Here is an 18,859-nt window from a genome sequence, read left to right as displayed (position 1 = left end):
ACTACCCACTGGATTGTTACCCCAAACAGACTGCCATGACCTTTCTACCTACCACGGGCTATCAGACCTATAGTTTTGGAATTAATATACTTGCAATTACAGCAAAACAAATTTGGTTCTTCAATACTTGATGTACCAATAATGAACAAAGGCATAAAATGCTTTTTAAAACTTTATTTCAACATAACTATGCTTACAGAAATACACTCATATTGGTTAATAGAATGCAATTTAAGTTTAACTTATCCTACACAATTTGGACCAAAAACTTGGTACATGGTTTAAGCATTAAAAAAAAAAAAAAAAAAAAAAAAAAAAAAGATTTGCAATCTGGTTTATTTTTTCATCTATCATAAATGTATATAAAAGATCCTCCCATCAAATGCTGCTAAAGCAGGCAGCAAGAACCTTGAGAAATTAACCTTTGGTTTGTCTCGGAAAAATAACACGTATTGCACTGTAAAAGTTTATAAAATTGGTGCAACAAAACATTGCTGTAATGTTTCAATGCCAGTTTAAAACGATCAATTAACTAGTGGATGTTGAAAAGGGTGGGGAGAGCCTATGCACACACGTGAAAATGTAAAAGCTATCTGATTTAGTTAATATTGCATGTAGATTGTAAGTCTACACAAACCAAGATTCAGATAATTTCTTCAATCTGAATTAACACTATCAGCTCAGTTCATCTGCTGAGGTCAACAAGGAAACTGCACACTAGCTGTTTTTCTGATTTATGCAAAAAAGAAAATTAAGTTTCTTCCCCAGCTTTTCAGTCCAGAACTGATATTATACTACAGGCAAGGTATTCCTTCCATTGTCAACATTCATGGGGTGACATGTGATGAGGTCTACTTGGGTTTAAATTTACCTGCATTAGCACTTATATGCAAAATAGTCCCCAAAGTTAAAGACCACATGACCTTAGAAGTGACTCTAAAAAATAAAATGGCCCTTCCTGGAAGACTAGAGCAAAACATCCAACCATAGTTATAAGAAACCTTATCAGAAATGTAGCCCCTTATGAATTACACCTCAATTTAAAAAAGTAGCCCCAAAGAAGCAGCTCTGAAAAGAGGAAAAAATATAACTTAAGATATCTTGAAGACCAATGTGAATATAGGTTCAAAAGATAGATAAAAGAGATACATTTTCATAAGACTACCTAGGATTAGGCTTATAATGTATTCTAGCATTTCAAGTTTATCTCTAGTTACTAAACATCAATTTACAAATAACATGTTCACTTTTTATTCCTTTAACAAAAGGGAAAATTCTAGTTTCAATTCTATCCAGTGGAGGGGAAATTGAGAAAACAAAGATTCAAACAGTTCCATGCAAATATCACATTTTTCAAATGGAAGAACTCCCAACTAGACCAGAAGTTCATATTACTAATATATTTTTCATTGAAACAATTTTTAACAAGTACAAATACATGGCATTAAAGTTCAGAACCTAATATAGGCCTGACAATCAAGTCCTTGTTTTCTGGAAGAAAGGCCTCAAGTCCCACTCAATTTCCAGTAACAATGTTTTCACAGATCAATTTAATAATAAGGGGTTTTAATTTCCTTCATATTTTTGTTTTTACCATTCTAGTCTTAAAAACTAGGTAAGAAAATTAGTCCAATTCCCTAGAAGTCTAATTGTTTTCTTTTGTAGCATGAAAGAATCCACAAAACTTTCCCCAAACTGATTCCCAATCTCCAATCTGTACTTAACATGAGTCTTTTCATATATAATGTAAAAGGTAACTTACATAAAATGTACCCATGAACATTAAAACTAGTTGTTAGAAAGATTTAACTAGCTTTATAATTTAAGTTTTAAAACATAAATATTTGCAGCTTGATCTTCTGTTGACAATGATTGTCGGAGCCATGAATTCACCTAGAATTCAACATCATTTACAAATTCCCATTCATGCACACAAAACACACACCATTAACACACAACTTACTCCTCATGTCTTGAGAGAATCTTCTCTTCTTTAAATCTTTGGCCTCCCAGTCAATTCCGAGTTCAAATGTCTTTTAACTCAAACTTCACTCTCAGATTTTTAACAAGTTTTCCACCCACACTTCATCAATGCTTTTCCTAATCTTTCATGTTGCATTGCCAAACTCTGAAACCTGCCTCAAAGAGATCATCAGATAAAAGAAAATAAATGACATAGAAAGTGGTTATTTCAGAACAGAACATGGGAGGATCAGCACTGTTCAAGATTCCCTATTGGGATCACACTTTTACTGTAATGAATAATTGCTATCAGCAAGAAAAATCCAATGTTGGATTCTTTCATATTCTTTGGCAACTGGCCAAAGAACCTACCAAAAAAGTTTGGGAGTACACTCTTTCTTCATACAAAGTGCCCCCATGGGAACACCAGGATAGCTGCAATTCATTTGAGGCCTCACCTGTAGAAAGAGGCTGTCAGAGACAGCCAGGACACCCACTAGTTTGTGGAGATCCCTGAGAAAGTGTGATTTTTAAAATCTGGACTGTACTTAAGTTTCACCTGCCTTTTGCACTGTATTCATAGGAAGTAAGTAGCAGCTGGTCTCCCAGCACTCATACTACTTCTCTCCACCTAGGTTTCCTGTGTAATTGCTATGGCTTTGGACTCTCACAACTGATATTCTGTATAACTTGAAAGAGTAATTATGTCTCCTAATTCCAGGTTTGCAGTTTCCAAATACCACTTTCAGTTCTTTATTCAGCCAAGTAGCCATATGGACACCAACCATCTATGTAAAAAGGTTTTCCTCAAAGATATGACTTAACACTGAACATTTAGGAAGTAGCTATACTAAAACAAGCCAAAAATTTTCACTTATGGTTGGTTTCTGAGATAAAAATCTGTTCAATATAGAGCCTAGTGGTTTGTTTCTTGTACAGGTCAAAATGAGAGCTGTGAATTCACTACATCCATTTAAAATAAATAACTTATGTGAAATACAGATTCTGGCATAGATATAAGATGTGAAATTCAAAATCAATGGACTGAACCTGCATGTTTCATTTGCTCACAAATTTGCACACATATTCTGCAAAAAAGACAATTGCAGCAAAGGAAAAGGAAAACTGCCCTTTTGCAAACAAGACTAAAAGCATCCCTCCAAAGAGGACAAAATAAACATGCATATATATGTATAAAGTGTTACTGTTCAACACAAATGCTATTTCTAGAAAAAAATTGAACTGCATAGGTTAAAAAAAAACAACAATGTGCAACATCTTAAGCCATTAAAGCACCAAAAAAAAACCAAAAACAAAAAAAACAAAAAAAAACCCAAAAAACCACACACACCAAAATCATTGTTTTTATGACAATTAACACACACAAATAAGAAATATTGATCAAAATTCAGGAAGTAAATACCTGGACTGATACAATGTCCACTGTTGGGAGAATTTTTCTTCAATTTAAATGTCTCTTCTCATCTCTAAAAAAATTTTAAAGTGCTAACTTTATATAAAGCAGGCAAATTTTTCAAGTAATTTGCTATTTACGTATGCCAATTTTTATAGCGCTAAACCAGGAACTAAGAAAACACTAAAGTGAAACAAGATGACAGACATGGCGAGAAAAGTGACAAATTACAGCCAGACAAAGCAACGGAATGCTACAATACCACCTTGGCCTTCTCATTTCAATTAAATGTATAAACTAACAGATTTAGGAGTCTGCTGGTTTAGTACACTAACTTCCTTGGATATGCTAAAATTTACCCATCAATAGGTGTACAGAATCCTAAGAAAAAGAGTGCCACTTAAAAATCAACATTGGACACTAATTAAAGCAATTTAAAAAATAAAACGTTGTCTATAACTATAAATGAATATTAAATGTAATAGATCTTATAAACTAAGAACTGAAGCCTTATCCTACGTTTAATTACTCCTGCCCTTTAGCTGCTTTTTCAAGGAAGTATACATTAACCAAATGGCGATTGAGGTGCTTGCTATAATCTTTTTCCTTTCGAAAAGAACGATCACAGAAGATACAAACAAAATCTCCCTCAGCCACTTTGCCTGCCAAGGCCTCCTTAGCATTTTTCCTGCTGGTTTCTTGTGGAACTGGCCGGGCCCCATTCAATCCAGAATCATCACTACCCTCTGACATGTTGTCACTTAGATCACTTCCATCATGACTATGGATGCCTTCGTCTTCATCCATTTCCTGAGACTCATTTACTGCCGTGGTGACAGGAGGTGATGTCGCAGTAGTTTTGGACACTGCTTCATGGTTTTCTATTGCTAGGGGAAGCAGCAGTGGTGACATTTGTTCTTCAACTGCTGAGTCTTTGCCAGGGGGATTCTCTGTTTTGTTCTCATCAGTGTCCATTTCCATTTCACAAAGCACTGCGCCAGCCTGACACTCACCATCTAAAGTTTCACCCTCTGGCATATTCAAGTTTTGTTCAGAGGATGAAATATTAGCAGATTCATTGATAATAGCAGCAACACCAGCTAGACTTTTATCTGCCTCTTTTACTTCTTTTTGAAGAGGGGCTTCTTTATTTCCTTCATCTTCGGTGAATAATTTTTGGTCTTTTGACTCCTCTTCTGTTAAGTTTTCCTTTGGCAGTGGTGTTGATGGTGGTAAGAGATCTCTCGCACCCACACTTTCCTTTAGAAGCTGGCTATCTTTAACAGGCACTAAGCCAACTTCAATAAGGACTTGCTCCTTCTGTGCCATTTCACTCTGCGTGTGGGACTTTTCCTTTTTATTATCTTTTCGAGGAGACTTTTTGGGAATTGGTTCCATGTGAAGAGGAGGCTCTGTGGGAGGAGGCTCCATCTGAACTACCTCCATCTGAGCAGGCCCCACAGAAGGAGGGGACTCTGTTGGAGCAGGCTCTGTGGCAGGAGGCGGCTCCCTCTGACCCATATCCGTCTGAGCAGGCTCTGGGACAGGAGGTGGCTCCGTCTGCCCAGGCCCCCTTGTTGAAGGCTCCGTCTGAGCAGGCCCCCTGGGAGAAGGCTCTGTCTGTGCAGGCCCCCTGGGAGAAGGCTCCATCTGAGCAGGCCCCCGGTGAGCAGGCCCCCTGGGAGAAGGCTCCATCTGCACAGGCCCCCTGGGAGAAGACTCCGTCTGAGCAGGCCCCCTGGGAGAAGGCTCTGTCTGTGCAGGCCCCCTGGGAGAGGGCTCCGTCTGAGTAGGCCCTTTCTGAGCAACCTCCTTCTGAGCAGGCTTGCTGCTTTTTTTACTTGACTTATTTTTCAGAGTTTTCTTCTTTGTACTTTTCTTCATGCAGGTATTTTGCTTTTTATTCTCCTCTACTTTGTTGTCACCTTTTGGCACTTCCTGATTATTTTTGGATTTGCTTTCTGCCTTCTTTTTCTTTTTTGTCACAGGTTCCTCCTCGTTAACAGGATCTTGTAAGGGATGGGCTTCAGCTTCCATCTTCCTTTTGCCTTTCTTGGTTTTACAGGTTGCTTCTGAATTATTTCCTGCGTGCACATCCATTTCTTTAGTTTCCATTGCTGATTTGCGAGTTCTGGTAGTCACTTGGATTGAAGCATTACTACAAGACTTTTTCTCTTTTGAAACATTATCTTTTTTCTCCACTTTTACAGACTTCTCATTCTTCTTTCCAGCCACATCCCCCTTTATTTTTGTCTGTTCTATTTCTGTTTTTTCATTGGTAATGTTGTTATCAGGCAAGTCAGCCTCTCGCTTTTTGGTTTTCTTTAGTTTCACTTTTGAGACATCCATTGTTTTATTAGGACAAGTAGGATGCTTAGATTTGAAATGATACTGCAGATTACACTTCTTAGAAGCTGCATAGTCGCATACAGGACAATTGAACTGCCGTGGATTCACATGTAGCTCTACGTGTTTTTTGAAGTTACTTCTATCTGCTGTTTTGTAGTCACAATGTGGACAGTTAAGAGGTTTAGGCCCATTATGAACCTGTCTTGCATGGCGGGTTACTTCATGTTGATTAGAGGCCACATAACTGCACTGATCACATTTAAATGGCTTCTCACCTGAAGGTAAACAAGAGATGTTAGAGAGGACAGAGATTAAGAAATGAATTCAAGTTTTTATTAAAATATAGGGAATTGGATATATGTTTAAAAAACACACACAAAAACTATTCATTGAAAAGACTGTATCATGCACTTTACATTTACCATATTTATTTGTAGATCTTTTCTCTACCCCTTGACATTAATTCTCACACCAAATGCAGGAACAATGATCTCATTTAAGCATCACCTTCTAAAAAGTTCATGAAGCTAGAGCTCTCAAACACTATACGAGAACAGCAATTCATCAAGAAGTACACAACAATTATTGGCAAAGTTAGTTGGGTTCTGGATGTGAATTTTGGGACAAGAGCACTCAAAGAGAAAAGATAATTTTAAATGTTTTATGTTCAGTTAAAACAAATGTATAATGGAGCAGAATGTAAAATTCCCATCCATTTTGAAGATAAATCTTGAGACTTCAAAAGAAAGATCTTACACTCCAGGCTATATTCCCAGATCTTCCATGTAGAAGTTGTAAAACAAAAGTTTTGGCCTCAGGGAGCAAAAGGCCTTTTCTTTAAATTTAACTCTTTTGTCCATCCCTGCAAAAGTAAAGTTTCACTCAGCAAGTTCTTCCAGCCAGAAGTGTTATTTTAAAGCAAAAATATAGTAAAGCCAGAAACCCTTTCTTAATTTTTCCCTACCTTCTTCTAACAAACGAACAAAGAAACTACATAAATGAGAAAGGGCATACAAATAGATATGGTATGTAAAATAATTGAAGAAAGTCATGATCACAGATCACAGGTACATACAAAACCAAAACCACCCCCACCCCCAAATTAAAGGTGTAAGATTAACACATTCTACCTGAATACATACCCATCTAGATCACACTCTAGTAAATATTACCAAATGGTATCCATACCCCACTGGTCCAATGGAATGCATAGTAGAAAAATGGAAATTGACATTTATGAAAATTCATCTCTCAAACATTATCAAATTCATAGCAAATCTAATTTTTTCATAAAGCAAATTTCTCAGACATTAAGTAAAACCATGGTAAGCTTTACATGATTAAAAAAATGTCTGATGATAAAAATAATCACAAAAACAAAAACTTATCCAGGTATATCAGATTGGCTATATAGCTAATTGGACAACTCATTTTCCACATTAGTCCACTAAGAGATTCATAAATAGAGGTTTCTACAACATGCTGCATCACTTGGCCCTTTCTTGTCCTCTCCATAAATGACCTCAGTGGAGATAAACATTTGCTTAACATATATAGACACAGAATGGGGAAAGATAGGTGACATAATGGTTAAGGATTTTTTCTAGAGGGGCACCTGGGTCATTCAGTTGGTTAAGAGTCCACTTTTGACTTCTCAGGTCATGATCTCACAGTTCATGGGATGATGCCCCACACTGGGCACTGCGTTGACAGTGTGGAGCCTGCTTGGGATTCTCTTTCTCCCTCTCTCTGCCCCTTCCCCATTCATACTCTCTCAAAATAAATATATAAACTATTAAAAAAAAAGAACTTTTTCTAGAATGAGACTATCTGGGAGATCAAATAAATATGGGCTCTTTTCCAACTCACTGAGATATTAAGCAACGTACTGAAAACTGTAAGGTTCAATGTCCTTATCTGTAAAATACTTTAAGTGCTGTGAGCTATAAAATAATTTAATCTATATAAAGCACTTAGTCTGGAGCAAAGAGTCAAGCAGTCCAAATACATTACCTATAAATCATCACTTTCAGAACCGGTAATTTAGTATGGGTAAACAAAAGGCAAGATTCATGTGTTTATCCTGCCTTTCCATTTTTTTAAGTTTATTTATTTATTTTGAGAGAGAAAGAGAGGGAGAGAGAGGGAGAGAGTAAGAAAAAGAGAGACAGAGAGAGAGAGAGAGAGAGAGAGAGAGAGAGAGAATCCCAAGCAGGCCCTGCGCTGTGAGTGCAGAGCCCAACTCGAGGTTCAATCTCACAACCAGGAGATTGACCTGAGCCAAAATCAACAGTCAGACACTTAACTGAGTCACCCAGACACCTCTATCCTCTTTTCCATTTAAACCCTACCTCTAATAGCTGATGAATGAAGTTTATCTTTTTATGAAAACATTTGTGCTAATAGAAATATCACCATTGTATAACTCCTAACTAATAAGGGTATTTACATAGCAAGCATCAAAGTGCTAGCCTCTACATATGAAATGGTCAGAGAAAGGGAGTTCATAAAAATCTGTTTAAATTTTGATGGCAAAGTTTACTTGCTCCATTCCTTCCCCTCAGTTTTATTTTCTTGACATTAAATCTTGCTTGTATTAGAAGATTTAGTCATCAAAACTTTATAGTTTATTAGTACCTAGGTAAATATAATTTTTTGCCTTGTATCAATGATTTTAATTCCTTTCCAATTCTAATAATATTTATCTGTTTTTCATCTTTATACATGTATCAGATGCCTATTTTATTCTTCCCAAATTAATTTAAAGGTATACAGCAAATTCAAAAGGAGAAAGTTTTTTTATATGCTTTACATGTTTTTATCAAGAATCTGGAAAGAATAGCAAGGGACCTTTATAACCTTTATTTATTTTTGACAGAGACAGAGTAAGAGCGGGGAAGGAACAGAGAAAGAGGGAGACACAGAATCTGAAGCAGGCTCCAGGCTCTGAGCTGTCAGCACAGAGCCCAATGTGGGGCTTGAACCCACAAACCACTAGTTCATGACCTGAGCCAAAGTCAGATGCTTAACCGACTGAGTCACCCAGGCGCCCCACAAGGGACCTTTTTTAGAGTAGTGAGGCACACAATTGATTACTACCCAGCAATAAAAACAAAGTTCTGATAAAGCAGCATGGGATGAATGTCAAAAACATTTTATAGAAAAATATTACAGTAATCTTTTTGATAGAAGTCAGAGTATCAGTTGGGGGTAGATAGACTATGAGGGAGTACTGACTGGAAAGGGTAAGGGGAAAACTTTTCTGAGGGTGTAGAAATGTTTCAGTTCTTCCTCCAGGTGGCAGTCAAACAGGAGAAACCATGTGAAGTCACTGACCTGTACACTTCAGATACATACATGTATGCATTTTCACATGTGTAAATTGAACCTCAATACTGTTTAAAAATGTATTCTATACACCTGAAATTAACGTAACATTATATATCAACTATACTTCAATAAAAAATGTTTACTGACAACAAAACCCCAAACTGCATAGTAAGTTGAATTTGACATGACATGTTAAAATGAGAAAAAAGACAAATATCGTATGATTTCACTCATATGTGGAATTTAAGAAATACAACAGAAGAACACAGGGGAAGGGAAGGAAAAATAAGATACAAAGCAGAGAGGGAGGCAAACCCTAAGACTCTTAAATACAGAGAACAAACTGAGGATTGCTGGTGGGGAGGTGGGTGGGGGATGGGCTAGATAGGTGATGGGCATCAAGGAGGGCACTTGGGATAAGCACTGGGTGTTGTATGTAAGTGATAAATCACTGAGTTCTACTTCTGAAACCAATACTACACTGTATGTTAACTAACTTGAATTTAAATAAATATTTTTTTTTTAATGAGGGGAAAAATAAAATAGCAAACAGGGAAAAAGCTTATTCTAGAATTCATGAAGACTGTCAAACCACAATACCTTTCAAATAAGTCCAGCTATTAAAATAGTGCCTCCATAATAATTATCAAATACTTGGTGAAAGGAAAATAAATTTATTGAATAAAATATTTTTCCACCTTAAAAAGAGTAATACGTGGAAGTGGAACTTGGTAAGTTGTTAATCTCCTTTAACAAACATCTATTACACTCATTATGGAAAAATATTCAAGATGAACTCCTATGCTAGCAAGACGGGGTACTAGCCAAATATTTAACAGCATATACAAAACTAGATGTATTTCATCCAGAATTAAGTATCTCATCCAGGATGAAATGGTACCATTTCTGAGAATAAGAAAGGGAGAACATATAATGTCAGTGTAATTAAGACTAGCCAAGTGAAGGATACTATAATACCATTAGGGAGAAACACCAATAAAATGGAGAATAACACCAGATAAGGTTAGATTAATTTAGTATAACAATTTTTCACCTAATCAACATTTTGATCCTTTCTTACTTTGCCCTAAAAAGACAAACCCTATGGATGAAGCTAAAATGTACCGACTCCATAGAGTCTAATCTCTTCCAAAAATAAGAGACTGAGCACAGTTTTCTTCCCTAAAATACACTCACATGAACAAGGAACAAACATGCCCATGGGGACCTTAAAGTTCAGACTCCAGGCCACAGATGAGGCACCCAAGATATTCACTCCATGCAATCCATTAAAAAGAAAAAACTACCAACCCAATTTGATCTAACATTGCCATACTTTACTTACAAGCGCTACTGGCAACTTCTATTAAAAGCATTAAAATATAGGATCTGCTGGAAATAACTGCACACTCATACACAAAACAAACTATTTCCTATTTGAGTCTCAAACCATTGGCATCCAATAAAAGACAATATCTGCTCTCTCTATACACTGTGGTTTCAATTTCATTATGCTATAGCTTCTTGAGCCATTTTCTGAGCCATAATGTTCTAACACTGCTGATAACTGAAAACGGGAGGGTAGGCAGTTTAAGGCGAAATCTTAGCTCTTCTTCTGATTTAAAGGAATGACAACCTTAGATAAAGCATTTATCTTACACCTGTGTCCTAATCCATAAACTGGGATTAAGTATTTTAGAAGTACTAAGATTAATTTTTCAGTGCCTGGCATGCATATAATAAATAATAGCTACTACTGGGATGCCTGGCTACCTCAGCCAGCAGAGCATGTGGCTCTCGAACTCGGGGTTGAGTTTGAGCCCCACATTGGATGTAGAGATTACTTAGAAAAATAAAATCTTAAAAAATAATAATAATAGTAATGGGACACCTGGGTGGCTTTATCAGGTAAGCACATGACTTGATTTCAGCTCAGGTCGTGATCTCACAAGTTCATGGGATCTAGCCCTCATGGGGCTATGTGCCAACAACAAGGCATTCTCTCTCCCTCTCTCTCTCTTAAACATTAAAAAAAATAGTAGCTATGACTCATTAAGAGACTTTTAAAATACTTGCTGTACTATAACAGCGACTAAGGAGTATCATCTTTTTTAACATAGTGAAGAGATTCAAAAGACAACAGCTAGCAAACACAAAAATTATTCACACAAAAGTCACTGACTAGTGTAAAACACCAGACACTGAGACAGTGACACAAGTATTATTGACTCAATGAAAAAGATACAAGTTTGTCATCATTCTAATCCAGCGACCCAGCAACACTAATAATGGGTCAACCAGATAGGACTTCAAATGAGACACATTAAGTAGAATTCAAGCATTCAGATTTAATTTCCAGTGTACAATTAATACAAGGCACAGGGTCAAAGGAAAAACTATATGACACCATGAGAAAGCAAATAAGACAAATCCAGAAAGGGGGACATTCTACAGGAAAAATGGCCATATTCCCTCAAAGCGTTAGTTTAGTTTCCCCAATGGTAAAACAGGGACAGTAATAGAACTTATACATGATAGTACAGTAATAAAGATTAAAATGAGGGGTGCTAGGTGGCTCAGTGTCTGACTCGATTTCTCTCTCACCATTTATGAGATCAAGCCTTGCATCGATCTTGGGATTCTCTCTCCCTCTCTCTGCCCCTCCCCTACTTGCTCTCTCTCTCAAAAGTTTTTTTAAAAAAGACTAAAATGAGTTAACTCATACAAAATTCTTAAATGTTTTAAAGGCTAGGTCACATCTATCAAAAGAACATGATGCCTACCCTCAACGAAGCCTGAGAGAGCATCCAAACTACCCTTAGAAAATGAAACCAGGGCGTACCCCAAAGCAATAAAATCAGGTTTCTGGTTAAGTGACTCAACTAATAGCTTAGGAGATTTAAAAGGAACATTCAAAGTATATTAACATGACAAACCTGTAGGATGAAGAAAAGCTAGCACACATATTATGTGACCCCTTCGCAGCTGCTCAAGTCAGAATCTGTAATCAAGTGTTACTCACTGACTTAAAATAGTGATATCCAAGAGAAATAAAATACAAGCAATATATGTAATTTTAAATTTTATAGTAGTCACATTACAAAAGTAAAAAATGGATAAAATTAACCCAATATAACCAATGTCACGTCAACATGTAATCAGTATTTTAAATTTTTTAAAGTTTTATTTATTTAAGTATCTCTAAACCCAACATGGGGCTCAAACTCAAGACTCCAAGATCAAGAGTCACATGCTCTTCTAACTGAGCCAGCCAGACACCCCAAAATAGATATTTTACATGCTTTTATTCAGTTTGAATTCATCTATGTATTGTATACATTTCAATTCAAACTAGCTACATTTCACAAGCTCAACAACCACATAAGGCTGGTGGCTATCCAGACAGCACAAATTTAAGGCAATTAATTATTAAAGGGAGATGGGCCTATGTATACTTTTGTTAACAGGAAGATTTTAGCATAGTTTCCCCACAGGGGTATATATTCTAAATTTGGAAGTAGGGTATTCTGATCAGATGTGGTAGTTCACCAAGGATCAACTGTAGCCAAAATGAATTAACCATTCAAGACCACCTAAGCTAACATTTACTTTTTAATTTTGCCATCTACCTATCTTGATAATGGAAACCAATTCTGGTTGGTGATCATGATTATTTCAGTCACCAGAGTGGACAAATCTACTGCATTTATAGTCCTGCATTTTATCTATTACAGATTAATAAACTGAGATCCTGGATTATCTATTTTAGTCCTGCATTTTATCTATTATAAATTAATTGAGATCCTGGATTATCCATTATTCTTTAAAGTTTGGCTTTTGTAAATCAGCCCACAGAAGCCCTATCAGCTCTCAAAAGAGGACAAACCCACAGTTCAGGGACTGAAGTTAAGAAGGAATCCTTGTAACCTGAAAACCACACACTATGAAATATGGTGTTATATTGTGTTGGGGTGGGAGAGAGGGTTAGAAGGTAGGGGTTGTATAATAGCCTTAGTCTATGCTAGTAGTTCAAGTTTTATTAGTCATATTAAGTTGAAGATCTGGTGAATATTAAGGACCCTCTGCCCAGAAAAGGTGCATGCGTGCATTTACATTCAGTTTCAAGAGTTCCACCTATGGATTCCTTGTTAAGAATCTACATTTAAATACAGCTCCACATGAATACAACACCAATTTTTCACTCTAATTTCTAATTATTAAAAAGAAATCATAAACTGCTTTTAAAAATAAATCAATCATAAACAATGACCCAGTTCCAGGTCTAGAACTTCCTTATCATAACAAATTGTTTACTAAAAATCATAGAAGAGTTCCCATTTCTCACCAACCTGAATGAGTACGCATATGTCTAGTTAGATGAGTCTTCTGAGAACTTGAGTAAGGACAAAGTTCACATTTATATGGGCGTTCTCCTGCAAGAATATAATAATTAGGGTTAAATACGGTAAATAAGGCTAATACAATTCTAACAATATAGACAATATACATACAGTACTGAGCTTTTTTTTTTTTAAAGTTTATTTATTGAGGGGGGTGGGGATGAATCCTAAGCAGGCTCTGCACTGGGCTCCATAACCCCATGTCCATGCTTCGATCATGATACTTAATACCTTGTATTTATAAGTCTCTTTATTTTCTTTCTTAAACCAGCTCCGTGAAAAAAGATAATGAAAGTAACCTTTGTTGAGCACTTACTATGTACCAGGCATATTCTAAACACTTTTTCTCTCTGCAACAACCTTATGATGTAGGTACTTCCCGTTACACACATGAAGAAACTGAAGGGTGCCTGGGTGGCTCAGTCAGTAAGTGTCCGACTTCAGACATCTCACAGTTCCTGAGTTTGAGCCCCACATCAGTCTCTCTGCTGTCAGCACAGAGCCCACTTCAGATCCTCTGATCCCTTCTCTGCCCCTCCCCTGTTCACACTCTCTCTCAAAATAAATAAACTAAAAAAAAACCTTTAAAAAAATGTTGAGCGTATTCCTGTAAAGATACATAAATGACAAGTAAGTATATGAAAAGATGCACCCTATCTTTACCAATGACAGAAATGCAAATCAAAACCACAATGAGATGGAAGATTTCATACCCACAAGGATGGCTATAATCAAAATGACAGATGTTATCAAGTATTGGTTAGGATATGGAAAAATTGGAATACTCATACACTGCTGGTGAGATTGTAAAATAGTGCAGCCACTTTGGAAAACAGTTTGGCAGCTCCTCAAAACCATATGGCCTAGCAACTCCACTACCAGGTATACACAGATGACCCTTGAACAACATGGGCTTGAATTGTGCAGGTCCACTTATACGTGCTTTTTTTTCCCCAATAAATACAGTACAGTAGTGTAAATTTATTTTCTCCTCCTCATGGATTTTCTTAACATGTTTTCTCTAGCTTACTTTATTATAATACAGTATGTAACACAAACACAAAATATGTGTTAATCGACTGTTTATGTTATTGGCAAGGAGTCTGGTCAACAGCAGGCTACTAGTGGTTAAGTTTTGGGGGAGTCAAAAGGTATATGCAGATTTTTGACTACACCGGGGTTGGTGCCCCTAATCCCTGCATTGTTCAAGGGTTAACTGTACATACCCAAGAGAAATAAAAACTTATGTCCACAAAAACTTGCAAATGAATGCTCATAGAATTATTCACAAAAGCAAAAAAACAGAAACAATCCAAATATTTTTTTTTTTAATTTTTTTTAATGTTTATTTTTGAGACAGAGAGACACTGCATGGGCGGGGGAGGGGCAGAGAGAGAGGGAGACACAGAATCCAAAACAGGCTCCAGGCTTTGAGCTGTCAGCACAGAGCCCGATGTGATACCACAAGCCGTGATATCATGACCTGAGCCTAAGTTGTACACTTAACCGACTGAGCCACCCAGGTGCCCCAACAATCCAAATATTCTAACTGATGAATGGATAAACTAAATGTTGTATATCCCTCCAAGAGAATATTATTTGGCAATAAAAGGAAAACAAGTACTGTGTATACAACATGGATGGACCTTGAAAACATTATGCTAAGTGAAAGAAGGTAGTCACAAAGGACCATATACTAACTATTTATGTGAACCATCCAGAATGGGCCAATCCATAGTTAGCTGTATGGTAATGTAAAATGTATCTCCATCAAGCTATTACCAAAAAAAGTTAATGGAAGAAAAATTAAATACCATTATAGATTAACATAAAGGATCAATTAAGAATAATTTATTTTAAATTCCTTATAACAGAATAGATTGCTTCTATCTGTTCAATTCTACAAAATACACATAACTACTCTAGAAAACTTAGTGATTTTTCAGTCACAAATAAAGGTTAAAATGTCATCTTTTAAAGTAAAATTTGTGAACTGGTTAAATATCAAACACACAAAATTAAAAATCTTCTGATTGAAGACCCAAATAAAAATAATCCTCAGCCCACCACCATGATAATTAACCATAAAAAGAGAATCAAACTTTGATTCTTAGTTGTATCTAACCTTGGGCACATTACTTCACAGTTACCTCTCAGTAAACATGGACTATTATAACTTATCTTGTATTCCTCAATAGACGGTTCTGAAGATTAGCATAAGTACCTAATACTGGGCACTCAATAAAGAACAGAAGAAACCTATTAAGTGAATCTGAAAACTAGACTACTTAAGTGAGAAGTGATTCTATTGTTTTTTAACTCTTCAGCACTAAATGAATTTATTTTTCCATAAATACATACAATCTTCAGAACCATGCATTTAACACCAGATACTCACACTTTATATAATCAAAATATTATCCTCCAATGTATACACTACCAAACTGTTTTAAAATGCTTTTAAAAAAATCATAAATAAGGTGACATTAAGGAGAAAAGAATCTTTTCAAAAAGCATTGAGACCACACAAATTTAACGCTAAAATGTGAAATGAGAGATACATACAACCAATGTTAGCCTTCTGTGGAAATAATCAACATTAAATTAATGTGGAAAAAAAGGTGTGGGTGGTACACTTCAGTACACAAAATATACCCTTAAAAAGGAGCAGCTGGGCCACTCGGTTGGTTAAGCCTCCTCATGACCTCTGCCAGCACAGAGCCTACTTGGGATTCTCTCTCTCTGCCACTGCCACACACACATGCACACGCTCTCTCTCAAAATAAATAAACATTAAAAAAAAAATTAGTCACCTAGACTGCAATTAGATTAAAATAAAACACTACACAAAAAAATTAAGAAATGGCAAAGAATTGTTTAAAAAAAACACTTTACATGGGGCACCTGGGTGGTTCAGTAGGGTTAAGCGTCCAACTTGGGCTCAGGTCATGATCTCATGGTTTGTGAGTTCAAGCCCGGCATAGGGCTCTGTGCTGACAGCTCAGAGCCTGGAGCCTGCTTCAGATTCTGTATCTCCTCCAGTCTCTTCCCCTCCCCTGCTCACGCTCTGTCTCTCTCTGTCTCTCAACAATAAATAAATGTTAAAAAAAAATTTTTTTTAAAACACTTTACAAAAAAATTGGAAATACACACAAAATACTGAATACTGAAACACTTTTCCAGTTTTTGCCATTTTTTTTTTGGTTCTAAAAATATTCTTAAATTGACAAATTTAAATTTAAATTTATTGTTGAAAACATTTTTAGCTTTTTAGGAAATATATGAATTAGCAAAATACAACTGACCAAAAAAAATCCCAGTGTATCAAGACAAAAGCACTGGGGTGCTGATATGGTGATCAGGAGTACACATATTTGTAAAAGTTCATCATCAGTTATACCTCAATTAAAACAGTTCATCAAAGTGTACAGATTAAAGTCATGCCATGCTTACTACCTTAAAGCTCTACAGATCACAGCCAATCTAAATTAAGCCCTAAGGTTCTCAAAATATTACTAAATGAATATCAAGTACTTATGGCTGAAGTATATATGCTAGCTGGAATTTAAGACATTGTAGATGAGGCTAGTCTGTTTAATTCAAACTATTAAGTACTTAATGGGGTAGAAGTTCCAAGTAACTTTCATTTCCTATGCCATGTAATTTTATAATGTTTGAACTTTTTCAATTCTGAAATTAAAATGGTTTCAAAGTATGGAGATAGTCAAAGGTTACAACAAATTCCAAAAGATCTACAAATTCTCTTATTTGACTAGATTTTAAAGCTTTAAATTCAGTAGCTATTTCCTGGGGCTTAGAAATCTTGCTGCAGACATCCTTCTTGTAATAGAATTTCACCTGCAAGTTTTATTAAGTCTACCACTTCAGTAAAGCACTATCGATTCCTTCTCCCTACTGTGTGCCCTGCTCTACCTGTGGGATTCAGTCCTGCAGAGTGATAACTCTTGCAAAAGGGACCTGATGCAAACAGCATCCCACCAACCCCTTTTCATTTGTGATCCAGAGTACCATACTAGATTATCCCATCCATTTTGTTCAGACCACCAATCAGTCCTCAAAGGTACCAATTCTTAGCAAAAAATGTAATGTGAGAAAATTAAGTCCCAATAACTTACAAACATTTTCTTAAAAAATGAGACTTCAGAGAGCCTGGGTGCCTCAGTCAGCTCGGCAACCTACTCTTGATTTCGGCTTAGGTTATGATCCCAGGGTCATGGGACATAGCTCACGTTGGGCTCAGCATGGAATCTGCCTAAGATTCTTCTCTTTCTTTCTGCCTCTCTCCTCCCTCCCCACCCCCCCCCCCCCACACATCCTCTCTCTCTAAAATATTTTTTTAAAAAAGAGAGAGAGAGACACCCCTTAGGGCGCCTAGCTGGCTCACTTGGTAAGGCATGCAATTCTTGATTTCAGGATCATGAGTTCCAGATCCACACTGGGCCTACAACTTCCTTTAAAAAAAAAAAAGAGAGAGAAAGACCCTTTACACAGATTTATAAATCAATTCAAAAGTGAATGATTAAGGGGTGTTGGGGAGAAATGGGGAGCAACCACTAATAGGGTTTCTTTTTGGGGTGAAGATGTCCTAAAAACTGTGGTGATAGTTACACAGCTTTTGTGAATATACTAAAACCAATGAATTGTAACTTTAAACAGATGAATTCCATTGTAGTGAACTATATCTCAATAAAGCTGATATTAAAAAAAAAAAAATTGCCAACTGTGATAAAATACTGGTAACTGTTGAATACAGATAATAATGGGTATAAGTTCATATTCTCTTTGGGATATTTGAAAATTTTCGTATTTTTAAGATTGTTCCATTTTTTTTTGATAGAGTACACTTACAAACTAGAAAGGTCCTCTTACCTGTATGAGTTCAAACATGCTGAACAGTATTATTTTTTGTCTGAAAAATAGCTGCATTTTCCACATGTGTGTTTGCTTTCTTCTAATGAATTCAAGTGTGGTAATCCCACCAATCTTTCAAAAACTAACTTCTCACATTCCTATGTTTTGGGGACAAGTTAAGTTGTTCTATGTAGGAACTGAATACCACAAAACAAATTTTTTTAAAAAGTTGAAGGCTAGGGCACCTGGGTGGCTCAGTCGGTTAAGCGTCCTACTTCAACCTAGGTCATGATTTCGCAGTTTGTGGGTTTGAGCCCCGTGTTGGGCTCTATGCTAACAGCTCAGAACCTGGAGCCTGCTTTGGATTCTGTGTCTCCCTCTCTCTCTGCCTCTCCCTAGCTCATGCTGTCTCTGTCTCTCTCAAAAATAAATATTAAAAAAATAAACAAATAAAAAGCTTGTTTCTGTTAAACGGATCTATGCAAGGGTTAATCATTGAGTTTTCCTTTTTGTCTAAGTCCTCAATTCCTTC

The 18,859-nt window shown here is 36.4% G+C and overlaps 1 protein-coding gene across 7 annotated transcripts in view; it reads right to left on the bottom strand.

The window, feature by feature from the left end:
• REST (RE1 silencing transcription factor) overlaps positions 1–18,859 on the bottom strand; it is a 90,206-nt gene that overhangs the window by 5,981 nt on the left and 65,366 nt on the right. For 3 of the 7 annotated variants that reach the window (XM_060655724.3, XM_060655723.3, XM_060655726.3), the window contains exons 3-4: positions 13,405–13,488; positions 160–6,000 (exon numbers count right to left, since the gene is read on the bottom strand). In XM_060655724.3, coding sequence (XP_060511707.1) covers positions 3,902–6,000; positions 13,405–13,488 — 2,183 coding nt within the window. In that variant the 3' untranslated portion in view covers positions 160–3,901. Of the gene's footprint in view, positions 1–159; positions 6,001–13,404; positions 13,489–18,859 lie in introns of those variants that run through there. The other 4 variants (XM_078446100.2, XR_009616618.3, XM_078446099.2 and 1 more) reach the window with 4 other exon arrangements.

Source organism: Panthera onca, chromosome B1 (genome assembly GCF_046562875.1).
Source record: "Panthera onca isolate mPanOnc1 chromosome B1, mPanOnc1 haplotype 2, whole genome shotgun sequence".
Lineage (NCBI taxonomy): Eukaryota > Metazoa > Chordata > Mammalia > Carnivora > Felidae > Panthera > Panthera onca.
This window is presented reverse-complemented; position numbering and strand designations above follow the sequence as displayed.